The sequence below is a fragment of the Hemiscyllium ocellatum genome, chromosome 10 (assembly GCF_020745735.1).
Source record: "Hemiscyllium ocellatum isolate sHemOce1 chromosome 10, sHemOce1.pat.X.cur, whole genome shotgun sequence".
Taxonomy (NCBI): domain Eukaryota; kingdom Metazoa; phylum Chordata; class Chondrichthyes; order Orectolobiformes; family Hemiscylliidae; genus Hemiscyllium; species Hemiscyllium ocellatum.
This window is the reverse complement of record NC_083410.1, coordinates 97,811,103-97,826,387: the sequence shown is the minus strand read 5'-3', so window position 1 is coordinate 97,826,387 and position 15,285 is coordinate 97,811,103. Positions and strand designations below refer to the sequence as shown.

Below are 15,285 nucleotides of genomic sequence, written 5' to 3'. Positions count from 1 at the left end.
GTTATTTTGCAGAAGACTGCCACTGAATATTTACCCTGGCCAGGCATTCGGGGGTGAAATTCTGGTTGAGGTTTCCTGACTGAAGTTGACACACATACATGAAGTCGGGCAGCACGGTGGCACAGTGGTTAGCACTGCTGCCTCACAGCACCAGAGATCCGGGTTCAATTCCCGACTCAGGCGACTGACTGTGTGGAGTTTGCACATTCTCCTTGTGTCTGTGTGGGTTTGCTCCGGTTTCCTCCCACAGTCCAAAGATGTGCAGGTTAGGTGAATTGGCCAGGCTAAATTACTCGTAGTGTTAGGTAAAGGGGTTAATTCTGGGGTATAGGTGGGTTGCGCTTCGGCGGGTTGGTGTGGACTTGTTGGGCTGAAGGGCCTGGTTCCACACTGTAAGTAATCTACATAAAACAGGAGATGCTATTCTCCAGATGAGTGAAGCTCCATGGAACTAGAAAGCAAACTATTGCAGCAATTAGCAGGTGAATATCATTGATAGTTGAAAATAATTACACAAATTGATAGATATGTGGTGTATCCAGCCGTTCATTTGCCAACCAAGTCCCCATGTTCAATAGATCGGTCGTTTTAATTTCCTGGCATGCTAGCAACACAGTTTCATTTTAAAGCTTTCCTTTTTTGTACAGAGATCCTACTTTGGGAGCAGATTGCAGTGGAGTGAGGGTAAAGGGGGAGGTGGGGTGGGGAAGGGGGGTGGTCAAGTGCAGGGAGGGTCAAGAACGGCTTTTTAAAAAAAAATCAACTTATTCTTCAAATTCTGATTTTGAGGACTGATGATGGAGTGTGAAGGAAAGACATGAAAACACACAAGTGCTGTAAAGATATTTACTGAAAGCCAGCACAAGGAGAATAGGACTGAGTAATAATGATAACGCAGTCCATGTAGCTGGTGAGTAAATCCACATACATTACTCATGGCAATCTCTGTAGCTTAATGGCAAGGAAAAGTCTGAAGTGCTTTAAATTTCTTATGCATTGTATCTCCAGAGCAAAAAGAAAGTCATGGTCTTAATGAAAATAGGATTTAACACTGTTCTGTAGCAGTAGGAGTTCGCTTGTAAACTTTGGTGAGGTTAGACACATTATACAACAATTCACCCCTTTCAGATCATGACTTGGGGATTCAGTAATCATTTTAAAAACAAAGGAACCAGTTATATTCAGACCGAGACAACTAACTGTAAGCAGTTTGGTTGAGCCATTTTGTAGCAAATTCATCGACAAATTTATTAACTACAGCAATAGTTAAAGACAACAGCCTTCCTCAGCACGGTCATTCCTCTCTGTGTAAGAAGTGGAAAATAAGTGGAATAAGACAGTACACTTAGACTGGGCGGGGGGGTGGGGAGGGGAGGGGAGGGGAGGTCAAGCATGCAGGCGTGCACAGAGCTGTCAAGTATCCCTGTAAAAATGTGCCGTGAAACTGCAAAGTGGCCTCCTGTGCTGTTTTATAAATATATAAATTAAACATGCTTTATTCTTAAAACTACCTGTACAGACAAAAACTAGAGTATCTTTGCTTCTTCAGCTGCACCATTTGTACCTTAATCAATATTTCCAAATCTAAAACCGTGCAGCAGGATAAAACTGTGATAATAATTATAATTTCTCATATACTCTACTTTTTCGAAAAGAAAAAAAAATTCCCAATATATACATTTTTATACCATCAATATACACACATGTACCATTGACTATGCAACTGTTCCAACTACAAAATAAAATAGTTTCGTGCAAATATACCTCCTGGAAAAATCAGTCTCGTCAGGAGGGAGTAGTCTCTGGATACAAACTGCAGTGACTGTCGAGATTTCAAACTTCACATCTCAGACTTTGCATGAAGGCCATGGCTCAGAGCTAAAATCCCACTTTCCTTTCAGCAGAAGGAATAGCTGGTGAGCAGAAAGATAAGGTGACTCTCGTCGATTCTTGGCATTCAAGCTCTCTGTGGGAAGGGCGAAAGCGGGACGGTGGTGGCAGGATGGAGATTGAGGATGTGGAGGGAAGAAAGTGAGAGGTAAAATCACAGGGCAATATGACCCCTTGCTTCTGGGTACCTGTACACCTTACTCGCTTCAGTAGCAAAATTACCACTAAATCTCTTTCAGTCCCACTCAACCATCTCAGGACAAAATATCTTTTTTCTGATACAAGTGAGAATATGCCAACGTGGCAGGTAAGTCATCCAGCCTTACGTTGATTAGCAGCCAATGAATTCAGATAGTGTGTGTGTGTGTGTGTGTGTGTGTGTGTGTGTGTGTGTGTGTGTGTGTGTGTGTATGACTCCACATAAATACATTAAAAATATGTTCACATCAATGCAGGTGTCTTTTTTTCTCTCAAAAATAAGTCGTGTACCAAGTTCTCAGTAAGAGCGGTCGCAGGCAGCCAACAATAAGCCACGGGCCTTCAGCTCTTTGTATTGCACTGATACCAAGGTGCTTGCTCCCAGGTCATCTTCATTGTCCATCAGTGTTCCCGGCACATGGGGAGATTCACAAACGTGAAAACGTTAAACTCTGTCATGATGGAGAAGCACAGAAACACGGCGTACAGGAACAGGGACACACACCCAAGCTTCTTATCGAGTTTCCATTTGTTCAAATGAACGCCAATTACCTGCACAGGAAACAACAAAACACGTTTTAGAGGTTCTTTTAAAGTGGCACGGCGACTCTGTGGTTAGCACTGCTGCCTCACAGGGTTAGGGACCCAGGCTCGATTCCACCTTCGGGTGACTTTCTGTGTGGAGTCTGCACAGTCTCCCCGTGTCTGCATGGATTTCCTCTGGGTGCTCTAGTTTCCGCCCACAGTCCAAGGATGTTGCAGGTTAGGTGAATTGGCTGTGCTAAATTGCCTGTAGTGTCCAGGGATGTGTAGGTTAGGTGCATTAGTCAGGGGTAAAGGAAGAATAATAGGGTAGGGGAATGAGTCTGGGTGGATCACTTTTTGGCGGGTCAGTGTGGACTTTGAGTCAAAGAGATGCACAGCACAGAAACAGACCCTTTGGTCCAACTCATCCATACTGATCCAACCTAATCTAGTCCCATTTGCGAGCACTTGGCCCATACTCTGTAAACCCTTCTTATTCATATTCCCATCTGTTGGGCTAAATGGCCCGTTTCCCCACTGTAGGGATTCAATGAACACAGTCTTCAGTATTTGACATTCCTCTGATCATTTAGTGATTGTACAATTGAAGGCTCAACTAATTGGGGCAGATGATGGCCTAGTGGCATCATCACTAGTTTGCTAATCTAGAAGCTCAGATGAAGTGCCAGGGAACTGGGTTCAAATCCTGCTACGGCAGATGGGGGAATTTGAATTCAGTAAAAAATTGGGAATGATGACTATGAGTTTGTTGGAAAAAAAATCCATCTGATTCACTAGTGCCCTTTAGGGAAGGAAACTGCCACCCTCACCTGGTTTAGCCTATATGTGACTCTAAGTCCACAGCACTGTGGTTGACTCCTAACCACCCTCTGGGATAGGCAATAAATGCTGACCCAGCCAGTAACATGTGAATGAATAATAACGGAACATTAGGAAGAGATTTCACACTTTGATCCTCCTCCATATTCCTTTAGACCATGGCTGATCTACACCCCAACTTTATTTTCCTGCCTATTCTCTGGCACTCTAACTTAAATCTTAATTGAGAGGTTAGCAGGATGCTACACTTGCTGTGGATTAATGAGGCACCTTGTTTTCTGGTTGTTCTGCTCCCCACCTGAAGGTGTGGGGTCCCAATTAATGGAAGGACAATGCTGCAGTCTAGCTTCGTATCATGCTGCCTGTTCATCCTCCACAAGCAGCTTCAGTGGGGGCAAAGGACAAAGAATATCACAGCTGAACCTAACTGTAAACCCTCAATATGCACATGTTTATGGTCAAGCTTGTGAACACCGATCAGGACCACAGTGCGGATAGACTTCTCCCGAGCAGCACTGTACAGACTGAAAGAAATTCGTGGATTTGCATATTAATCAGTTGAAACCTGGACCTCCACCCTCATTGATTAAACATTTAAGGGCTATCTTGCACATGTTCAACTCGTCCGTATAACCCTTTGACCTTTTCCTTATAAATTCTGTATATAATCCTTATATATTCCTGAAGAAGGGCTCATACTCGAAACATTGATTCTCCTGCTCCTTGGATGCTGCCTGACCTGTTGCGCTTTTCCAGCAACACATTTTTCAGCTCTGAACTCCAGCATCTGCAGTCGTCACTTTCTCTTATAAATTCTGTGTCTAGGACCTTGCTCTCTCACTAGCACCTGATGAGGGAGCAGCGCTCCGAAAGCAAGTGCTTTTAAATAAACCCCGTTGGACTATAATCTGGGTGTCATGTGATTTTTGACCCAGACTGGATTGGCTGTGAAGAGCTGCAGTAGCATGTGCTGATGATCAGTAACTTGGTAAGCTAGAAGTGTAAATATATTAACAATACACAAATAATTGTTGGTTGGTGAGAGGTCCTAATTAACCTAAAATCAGATGAGCAAACTTTTTAACAAAAAGTATGAAGGAAAATGCTTGCAATCCTTTAATTTTAGAATGGCAGATTTTAAAATGAGGGACCAAAGAATAAATTTGACCCCAGATGATTTTTTTCCTATTCATCCATGGGATGTGGGTGCCTCTAGCTAGGCCAGTATTTATTGCCCAGAGACCAGTTAAGAGTCAACCACATTGCTGTGGGTCTGGAGTCACATGTAGGCCAGACCAGGTAAGGATGGCAATTGTCCTTCCCTGAAGGACATTACTGAACCAGATGGGTTTTTCCCCTAACTATGGTTTCATGGTCAGCCTTAGACACTCAATTCCAGATTCTTCATTCATTTTAAATTCCACCATCTGCTGTAGGCAGGATTTGAACTTGGGTCCCTGAAACATTAGCTGAGTTTCTGGATTAGATTCCCTATAGTATGGAAACAGGCCCTTCAGCCCAACAAGTCCACGCCGACCCTCCAGAGAGTAACCCGCCCAGACCCATTCCCCTAACTAATGCACCTAACACTATGGGCAATTTAACACAGCCAATTCACCCAGGCCTGCAGGGTACCCAGAGGAAACCCACACAGACACAGGGAGAACGTGCAAACTCCACACAGACAGCTGCCCAATGCTGGAATTGAACCCAGGTTCCCAGCATTGTGAGGCAGCAGGGCTAACCACTGAGCCACCGTGCCACCCCAAGTCTATTGATAATCTATTGATGGTATCATTAGTCCTTTGGCTGCCCGTTGAATTAATTCCCTCCCCCATGAATTAATGATTTTCCGAAACAGCACTTTTGGTAACATGTGATTGCTCAGCTGAAGAATGGTTACAGATTTAAGGACAGCAATATTCATTGAAATAAAAATTAATGCCTGTTAAGTTTTTCACATTATGGCTGAAAAACCATCTAATTTTAGTTTCAAAAGTTCAAGCATGAAGACAATGAGTTCATAATATTTAATAGCTTTCTAGGTCACTAAATGACCAGGTTTTGGTGGCAGTGAAACATTAGTAGTGTTCTTCCCAAGGATTTATGTGGACGTTCAAACAGTTAGACATGATAAGAGGCCCCGCTGTGTAATTTCCATCCATTTAAAATTCACAATCACACTTACACGCTGCAGGAAGCAACCAAACTTTTGCAGCATAACATTATCAAACTCCTTCACATCATCATGGCGCCACGAGGCAAACTGGTACTGGAGTTTTTGTAACAGGCAGATAAACTGCTAGGACACTCAGTACAAGTAAAGAATGGGATTTCTTTTCCTGGTCTTTCTGGTGAGATAACATGCTGTTTTCAAGTCCTTGAGACAGTCTTATCTGGAATAAAATGCTTGCAGACAGAACCAGGCTAGAAGGCTAATGATGAAGATTGTATCAAGTTAGACCGTTAATTTGAATATCTGTGTGGGTGGACTGAATTTAACTCATGTTGGTCATGATTTCAACTCATTGGTTGAGACAGAATCTCCATTTAGTTGAAAGCACTTTAAGCTGACTAGAAAGAAGGGAGGAAAGCAGACATTGTCTGAAGAGCCAATAGTGAAACTGATGTTCCTCTAAGAAATAGGGGAAGCTGTAAGTTTATATAGTGCACAAAAGGGTATGTGGAAAAATAATGCAGGTTTGAGGAAAGAATGTTCAGGCAGACTCAGAATGCACCCCTTGCCTCTTACAGAAAATCAACAAAGCCAGATGTTGTGAGGTTTGTAACATAAAGCCATGGACTGAGTTATGGTAACAACATTGGTTAACCCTAAGGATAATTCATCACTGACTCAGTGATGGCATCAGAATGGCAGTATATAATGGCAACGAATGAGTCCATTACTTACTGTTACGAAAACAGAAGCTAGCAGCAATCCCACCGAATACACAAGGCCCCGGCTGTTCAACGCTAACTGCAGAAAGGAAAAGAGAATATTTTATGTCCTTGTTAGAAAAATGCACAGTGTTCGTGTTAGACTACTTTCAAGCAAGATGTAAATGTTACGGTTAAAGGTCCAGCTCATCAACTAATCTGTCGCTTTCTTTGTTTTCACACTGTCACCTTCTATCGACTCTCATAGACAACGGAACAGCTATTCCAATTCTGGATGTAGGTTTGCCCAACCTGACCTGCAAATCTTCTCAAACCTTGCGAGTTATTCCAATATCTCAAAGCAATAGATCAGAGAACCAATTGCCCATGATTTTGTGATATGTGCTCTTTATATTCAAAATATCTTCCAATATGTGGCCATCTTGGAAATCTGTGGCAATGACTCATAGTTGCACAGGACCTGGCTTTCCCTGGTTATTGGTACATTCTTCATGTATGAGCTTGGACAGCAAGTATTGGCATGCTACTTCATGTGGGTGTGGGGAGTAATCTCAATGATGCTTGATGTCATTCTGTCCTAAATCCATTGCTAAGGAATATTGCAGTATCAGAAGGATCGCTATCCTTAGAAACCAATACCTACAATTAAGGGCAATCCCAGCCTTGACATTATATAAACCCATTTTTGCTTTATTGTTTCTGACTCTGATAATTAAGGAATGGATATCTCTTTGTTGTGGACACAATGGAATTGCTGGACATCCCATTCTTACAGGGGCCACCTCAATATCGTAACATTCACAGTTATCAGTCTGCATTATATACCACGTCCCTGTAGCAATCCAGATAGATATAATGGGCTAATTTTCCAAAGAGTGCTGACCTACTTTGTTTTTAATGTTGAGAAAGAGCTCCCCATTTCTGACAGGAGATTCCAATCAGGGTTCCTTCAGAAATGCGGAGACCTGACAGATCCTGTGAAGTGCAGGATTGTCAAGGAAAGTCAAACCAAATCCCCTTTTTGACGGCATCAATTGATGGATTCTGTGCTTTACATGCCCATCATCACAGATAGCCACTTTGACAGCTCTGGATGTAGGTTTGCTCGCTGAGCTGGAAGGATTGTTTTCAGACGTTTCATCACCATACTTGGTAACACCATCAGTAAGTCTCCGGCAAAGCACTGGTGTTATGTTCTGCATTCTATTTATGTGTTTAGGGAAGTGGGACATAACACCGGTGCTTCACCGGAGACGCTCACTGATGATATAACCTAGTACGGTGACGAAACATCTGAAAACGAACCTTCCAGCTCAGCGAGCAAACTTATATCCAGAGCCTTACCAGAGCTACAAATCTTCTCAAAATTCATTAACTTTGACAGCTCCTGGGAAAGGTTAACTGCACAACTGTGAGGTTCGGGTGCCAGTCATATCAGGTGCCAGGACTGTGGGGTGCTGGATGGGTAAGGTAAAAGGTAAGTATGGTGCAAGTTGTCAGGTCTGGTGGCAAGAGGAATTAGGTCCAGAGGTGAGAGTGGGTGTAGGGTCCATGGTTGTGGGGCAGGGCTGTATCAGGGTCTGGAGTTTGTAGGGGGTTAGTGTGACAGATTCAGGGTCAGTTTAATAGTTACTTCAGGGTTAAGCTGGGTTTTAAATGGTCCAACATTTCCAGGGTGAAAATTTATTTAACTGCAGGGGAATCCTCAGATTGAAATGGATGGTTTTGGAAGGTCCTAGGTGCAGGAGAACTGGCCAGAGGATTCTTCGATGTTCTGGACTCTTCCCTCGGCGTCTGCTATGTTGGGTTTTCCTCCATCTAAGCTTCAGAAATGGCCAGTGCGTTATGAGGAAGGGTTACAGGACCCGAAATGTTAACCCGAATTTCACTCCACAGATGCTGAGATTTTCCAGCAATTTCTGGTTTTGCCTCAGATTTCCAGGCACCCGCAGTTCTTCGGGTTTTCTTTCTGCCATGTGCTCAAGCCTGTGTTTGTCTGACGTATCCCTCAATGAGTCTGAAATTCCGGCTATGCGGCAGCTCTTTGAGAGTTTGGTTCACAGCGTTACCGATCTGGCCAAAGACATTCTCAGATGTCTGGGCAGGTGAATTGTTGGTTAGTATCCCAGGTGACCTGACAAATGAACTGGGGCTAAAGTTAGTTTCAGTGACCAGCTGGGGTGTCCACACATCTGCGAAATGATGATATTCTGTGTCTCGGGCTTGGGAGCAGGCAGCAAGGAAAGGAGGAGATGGGAGACTGGGATGGGCCCATTCGCTGCCGATGACTAGCCACTACCCTGAGACCACCGAGGACGCTTAGCCACCGCCCATTGGAGACAATTCCGCAAATAAGCAGATTCACTGCCGACGATTAGCCACTGCCCTTTGACCTTCTTTTAAACTTGTTTTTTTTCCCCCCATTTACCCTCAAGTCTTCAAAATGGAAACAGAAATTATTAGTAAACGTGGAAATAAGAAGTTTTACCATGATGGTTTTATATATGTTTTTGATAAACTATCCAAGAGTGATTCGAGTTTTAAGTTTTGGCGATGTGAACAAAGGGGCCAATGGCATGGACGGATCCACACCAAGAGTGGCACTGTGATAAAAACAACACACGGACACACACATTCCCCTTCCGCAGCAGGTGTCCAAGTTACGAAAGTGAAAACAAGTTTAAAAACGTCGTTCAGAGGAATCGCAAGAAGTACCTAGTGTTCTTATTAACGAATGTATAGCTGATGTCCCTCAGTCACTCCTAACATCTTTACCGACGACAAGCAGCATAAAGAAAATAATTTGACGAAAAAGGAATGATATTTGTTTAGATTACTTACAGTGTGGAAACAGGCCCTTCGGCCAAACAAGTCCACACTGACCCGCCGAAGCGCAACCCACCCATACCCCTACATTTACCCCTTACCTAACACTACGGGCAATTTAGCATGGCCAATTCACCTGACCCGCACATCTTTGGACGTGGGAGGAAACCGGAGCACCCGGAGGAAACCCACGCAGACACGGAGAGAACGTGCAAACTCCACTCAGTCAGTCGCCTGAGTCGGGAATTGAACCTGGGTCTCTGGCGCTGTGAGACAGCAGTGCTAACCACTGTGCCACCGTGCCACCCACCAAACCCGACTGATCTTCAGCATTTGGTGATTCCAATTAGATACAAAGTATATAAGCTGGATAACGGAGCAGGAGGAAAATAGACGTGGCAGTAGCTGAAGGGCACTTTTGTTTCCCCATGATATGTGGTCAGTCTATGAGACAGCAATAAACGATGAGGATCACACAAATAATCAGCTGAAGCTGCTCATTGGAGAGTTGCTTTTGAACTCGGAGCTCACCACCAAACCACATGGAAATGTGTTGGAACGTTAATGAAAATGCAAAAGGGGCGTGATTTATATTTGGAACAGCTGATAGCGGGTTACCCACCACAGATAAAGCTAAAAGAAATTGAGACGCAAACAATAGGATTTAAAAAAATTGTTCTTGAATACGGTGAAAGAGATTGTTTGGAATATCTTAGAGGAATAGCGCATAACTATCAAATGAACTAAAAAATTTCATTGTTTAATATTAATGTGAGATTTTACTGCCATTATAAAGATTTTTAAAATATATTTCCTTTTTCTGGTTAAAGTTTGTAACTCATTTTTATATATAAACCAATAATATGATATTTATTTTACCTCTTTTTTTATCAATATGTACTATGTAGTAGTATAAATAAAGGGGACTGAGAAGTATGAAAGAACAGGTGGGAGGGAAAACAATCAGTACATATATATATTTTGGGTGACAAATAGTCTCCAGAGATCAAACAACCCCAGTGGAGAAACGCTAGTGGAGAACTGGCAGTGGCTAATGATCGGTGGCGAATCTGCCGTGGTGAATCATCACCAACCCTGGGAGACTTGTACTGTCTCATTCACCTTTAACTATTCACCTCCAACTGTGCAGTTCTTGCATCCATCAAATGGATTTCCATCAAATGCTTCAATTTCCCTCCTTTGTCATCTTCAGTAATCTTTAGTTGGTCGGCATCTAACACTTCTGAATGATCCACATTGTTCAAGATGGATCAAGAGCAAAAGTCATTAGGTGGGGGTTGTCTGGTGCAGTCGTGGAGTCTTGGTGGGATTTTAATGTTGAAGGTGTCAATGGAAGGAAAGACACTGACACTGAAAGAAGACCATGTAGTTTTGCAAAGGTCGAAATGGAAAGAGTCTGTTGGAATATGAGGATCATTGTCAAGATTGGAGTGGTGCTGGAAAAGCACAGCAGGTCAGGCAGCATCCGAGGAGCAAGAAAAACTGATGTTTCAGGCAAAAGTCCTTCATCAGGAGGATCATTGCCAAGGCTGGCTTTAATTGTGTGAACTATTGGATTGAGTTATGAGTTGGGAAGCGGGGAGAACAACATGTTTAGTGTAACGTCAGGGAGTCCAAGGAACAAATACTACGTTTTGGGCACTGTGGATCACTTCAGAAAGTTGGTAAATAAAGTCAGGCTAAAGAGGTGAAGACTGCAATATGTTTACGCTCAATAACCGCGCAGGGGTTCAGCGGAAGACTTACATATGAGCCGTAATTCACCACAATTGTTTTTATAGTCCAGGGTAGGCCAAGCCCCATCAAGATGTCGAAAACATTGCTTCCTATAGAATTAGATACTGCCATATCTCCCATGCCTGTGAAGATCAGAAGAAGTCATTCGTTATCCAACACCTTATTCACTCTTTTGCTGTTACCTCATACTTTTTGGACATGTTGAGTGCTGAACCAGCCAATGATTGCAATATTTCTTTCACTTCCTCTTATTAAGGTCTAACCCATGGACAGAGAACACACACCATCCATTTTTACTCAAAACGTACATTTTCTTGTGCAGATCATGTTTGCTACTGGAGCGAAGCCTTCATCTTGACTTTGTAAGATTCCAGCTGTCTCCTGTAAGTACACAATATCTCCTGGATTGATGCCTTGTGCCAATCTAACAATTTTGCAGTGAGATTGCAATTCTAGATCATTACGTGCATTAGGAATAACAGTCAGCACAGACTCTCAGCATCCTACTCAACACCGTTCCCCAACACCAGAATAATTGAACATCTCTTGAAATGACCCTCTGCTTTCTTTCCTTTAGCCAGTTAAGGTCTTCTGACTTTAGAATAAAGAGCAGAGAAGCTTTTGTTTGTCATTTCTGCCATCTACAACTAATTCAGTAAAAAATGAGGCAAACGTTTCGTCCCCTGGCTAGGCGACATCATCAGTGCTTTGGAGCCTCCTGCGAAGCGCTTCTTTGATGTTTCTTCCGGTATTTATAGTGGTCTGTCCTTGCCGCTTCCGGTTGTCAGTTTCAGCTGTCCGCTGTAGTGGTTGGTATATTGGGTCCAGGTCGATGTGTTCGTTGATGGAGTTTGTGGATGAATGCCATGCCTCTAGGAATTCCCTGGCTGTTTTCTGTCTGGCTTGCTCTATGGTAGTAGTGTTTTCCCAGTCGAATTCATGTTGCTTGTTGTCTGCGTGTGTGGCTACTAGGGATAGCTGGTCGTGTCGTTTCGTGGCTAGTTGATGTTCATGTATGCGGATTGTTAGCTGCCTTCCTGTTTGTCCTATATAGTGTTTTGTGCAGTCCTTGTATGGTATTTTGTATACTACATTAGTTTTGCTCATGTTGACCTGGACCCAATATACCAACCACTACAGCGGACAGCTGAAACTGACAACCGGAAGCGGCAAGGACAGACCACCATAAATACCGGAAGAAACATCAAAGAAGCGCTTCGCAGGAGGCTCCAAAGCACTGATGATGTCGCCTAGCCAGGGGACGAAACGTTTGCAACAAAAACCTCCAACTCGGCGAACAGAACCACAACAACGAGCACCCGAGCTACAAATCTTCGCACAAACTTTGAAAATGAGACAGCGTTCCTCCAGGACCAAGGTGCTGTGTGGACAGCACAAACTACACGATCATACACAGGGCAGCATAAAGTGCATAAGAAGTGCAAAACACGCAAGTTACAGTGTAATAATAACAACAATTAATAGACATTGTTCTAGCAGCAATGCGAAGTTGTGCAAAGAATTTCAGATGGGAACAGTCCGATCATAAGGTAAGGAGTCTGATGGCTTGGGGGAAGAGACTGTTGCACAGTCTGACCATGAGAGACCGAATGCTCCGGTATCTTCTGCCAGATGGCAGGAGGGAGAAGCGTTTGAAAAAGGGGTGTGTGGTGTCTGCCACAATGCTCTTAGCCTTTCACATGCAGCATGTGGTGTAAGTGTCTGTAATGGAGGGGAGACAGACCCCGATGATCCTCTCAGCTGTCCTCACTATCTTTAATGTTCCATCCTTCAATATCATCCCCTCCGGAACCTCAGTTTCCAGCTCACGTCTATGTAACCTGAACCTCCACTGTGTCTATTTGTGTGAAACAGGCTGCTGTTTTAGACATGAATGCACTGCTTTTGATTCCTGTTATTTTTACTTCTCTTGATACCTTGTCTTTTTTGGACTCTGCCAGTGCATCAACAAACATGACCGCTCTCTACATTCCCCTCCAGAATATCTAATTACTTTGAAAGAGAATTGGTGCCATTGACAAGCTTTTTCTGAACTGTTTTGCTGATGTTGTGAATTTCAGAGCACCTTGCCAACATTAATCCCAATCCCTGCTTTCTGAAAGAATCACTTTCCCCAAAAGCAACTCTCCTCGCTACCTGAGCCAAGAATCCTTGGCTTTCCTATTTTCCCTTGTCCCTGTCTAAGCTGAGAAGTCACACGACACCAGGTTATAGCCCGACAGGTTTATTTGAAATCACACGCTTTCAGAGTGCTGCTCCTTCATCGGGTGAAACATTACCAGTCTCCGTTTCTGGACCACCTTTACCAGGTGTGGTAATCGGTTCTCTTTTCTCTGATACTGTCCCCTCCGTTTCAAAATCACCATCGTGCCCGGCTCCTTCTGAAACGATTCCTGGCTCTTCAGTCATTGCAACCAATTTCCATCTGTGACATCATCTTCAAAGTCCTCGCGTGTTCCCGAACCAATGCACGTCACTGCTCCCAGTTCCATATCTGGATTTCTCCAATCATGTTTCCACTTCAGTAAGAGCACTGGGAAAATCCATATCAAAATCACACAAATTCACGCATTATGGCCATGAACTTGGAGTAGGTTTCTTCCTCGTCCTTTCTGTAGCCTTCTGCAAAATTGATCCCACCATTCACCTCAGATGCTTCTTCCTTGCCCTGTAAACCAGTGGGACTGCCTTATCTTTGTTCGAATTCTTTTTGTCAGAACATTGCCTGAACATCTCCAGAGCTGGCCTCTCTTCTCAGCTCTGTACCATTGTGTCTCAGTCTGCTGAAGGATCCATGCTTGGTCCCTTTGACTTCCATCTACTCGAAGCCCTGATCCAGATGTCAAGACCGAATTTCCATTGAGACGGCCTTTTCAATATGGCGCACAGATGATGGAAGCAGAACAGAGCTTGCTGCCTGTTTGCTTTTGAGATTTGGCGCCTTATCCACACATGAATATGTAATGAGCTGAGAAGAGCAAAGACGTGGAAGAGAACTGAACCTGCTCCCTCCTGATTTAAAGCCCCACCCCTGACACACAAAGCCTGAAAACCAGGGAAACCCACTCCTTCAAGTCTGCACTGTCATCTGCATTTTTAATCTCCAGCTCATCCATTGTTTCAGGCTGAACCAGGCAATTTGCCCCCAAGCGGAACTTTTGACAACATTTCCTCCCCATGATGAAGACCTCATACTTCTACCTTCCACTTACCTAGTCTTCTACTTACCAAGCTCAGCCTGTCTGCTAACGAATACCTCGTCCACATTTTTCTCCTCTAGACTTCACTATTCCTGGACGTCCTCCAACCTCTGTAGACCTTCGCTGATCTCAGCTGGTCCCATTCATTTATCATCTTTATGCTTACTGACTTATGTTGGCTACTGTTGCACGTTTACAATTCTCACTTCCCCGTCTAAGTTCCTTCCAGGCTTTGCACCTCCCTATGCTCGATCCTTCTCTTGAGGCCAAACAATCTCTGCATACCTATAACTTGGGCGATTGGGCATTCTTCATGCATTTCATCCCTTCAGCCCATCTCGGTGCTCGACTACGGGATTGTCTACTTCTTCACTGCGTCCCTCTAAGACCCTTTTTAGAATCCTCTTTGACTAAGTGTTCAGTCAGCTCTGCTTACACGCTTGGCTTTGGATTATCTGTGATATTTTCCTTGATAATATTCTTGTGCAGTGTTTTCTGATTTATTCCACATGTCAAAGGTGCTATAAAAAGACAAAATTCTCTTTGCGTGGTCTATTGTTCATGTCGCTTCTGATTACATCTGTAACAACTAGATATTGAACAGCATAACTATTCCATGGTCACACTCATACAATTACATTTATATATCAACCTTTGCTAATGTGGCATAGTGGCTCAGTGGTTAGCACTGCTGCCTCACAGCGCCAGGGACCTGGCAGTTCGATTCCAGCCTCAGGTGACTGTCTCATTCACCTCAATGAGATTCGCTTTCTCACATTCTCCCTGGGTTTCCTCTGAGCACTCTGGTTTCCTCCCCCAGTCCAAAGATATGCAGGTTAGATAAATCAGCCATGGTAAATTGCCCACAGTGTTCAGGGATGTGTAGGTGCATTAGTCAGGGGTAAATATAGGGAAGGGGGACTGGGTCTGGGTGCGTTATTCTTTGGAGGGTCGGTGTGGACTTGTTGGGCCGAATGGCCTGTTTCCACACTGTAGGGATTCTATACATTCTTTTGTAGTGTTTCTTGAACACTGAATCTCTCAAGATGTTCCTTTCTGCTGAAGTTCACAAAATTTATAGATGCTGGACTTAGGCCAAAGTAGTGATTGGGTTGCCAAAAAAAATGGA

General features: G+C 43.7%; 1 protein-coding gene across 3 annotated transcripts in view; it reads right to left on the bottom strand.

Annotated features, from left to right (window-relative positions):
* Positions 1-879: 879 nt before the first annotated feature.
* The window catches only part of slc24a3 (solute carrier family 24 member 3), a 379,752-nt gene continuing 365,346 nt past the window's right edge, over positions 880-15,285 (bottom strand). For 2 of the 3 annotated variants that reach the window (XM_060831785.1, XM_060831786.1), the window contains 3 exons: positions 10,945-11,057; positions 6,365-6,430; positions 880-2,640 (listed from right to left, as the gene is read on the bottom strand). In XM_060831785.1, the coding sequence (XP_060687768.1) occupies positions 2,491-2,640; positions 6,365-6,430; positions 10,945-11,057 (329 nt within the window). In that variant the 3' untranslated portion in view covers positions 880-2,490. The remainder of the gene's footprint in view (positions 2,641-6,364; positions 6,431-10,944; positions 11,058-15,285) is intronic. The other variant, XM_060831784.1, reaches the window with a different exon arrangement.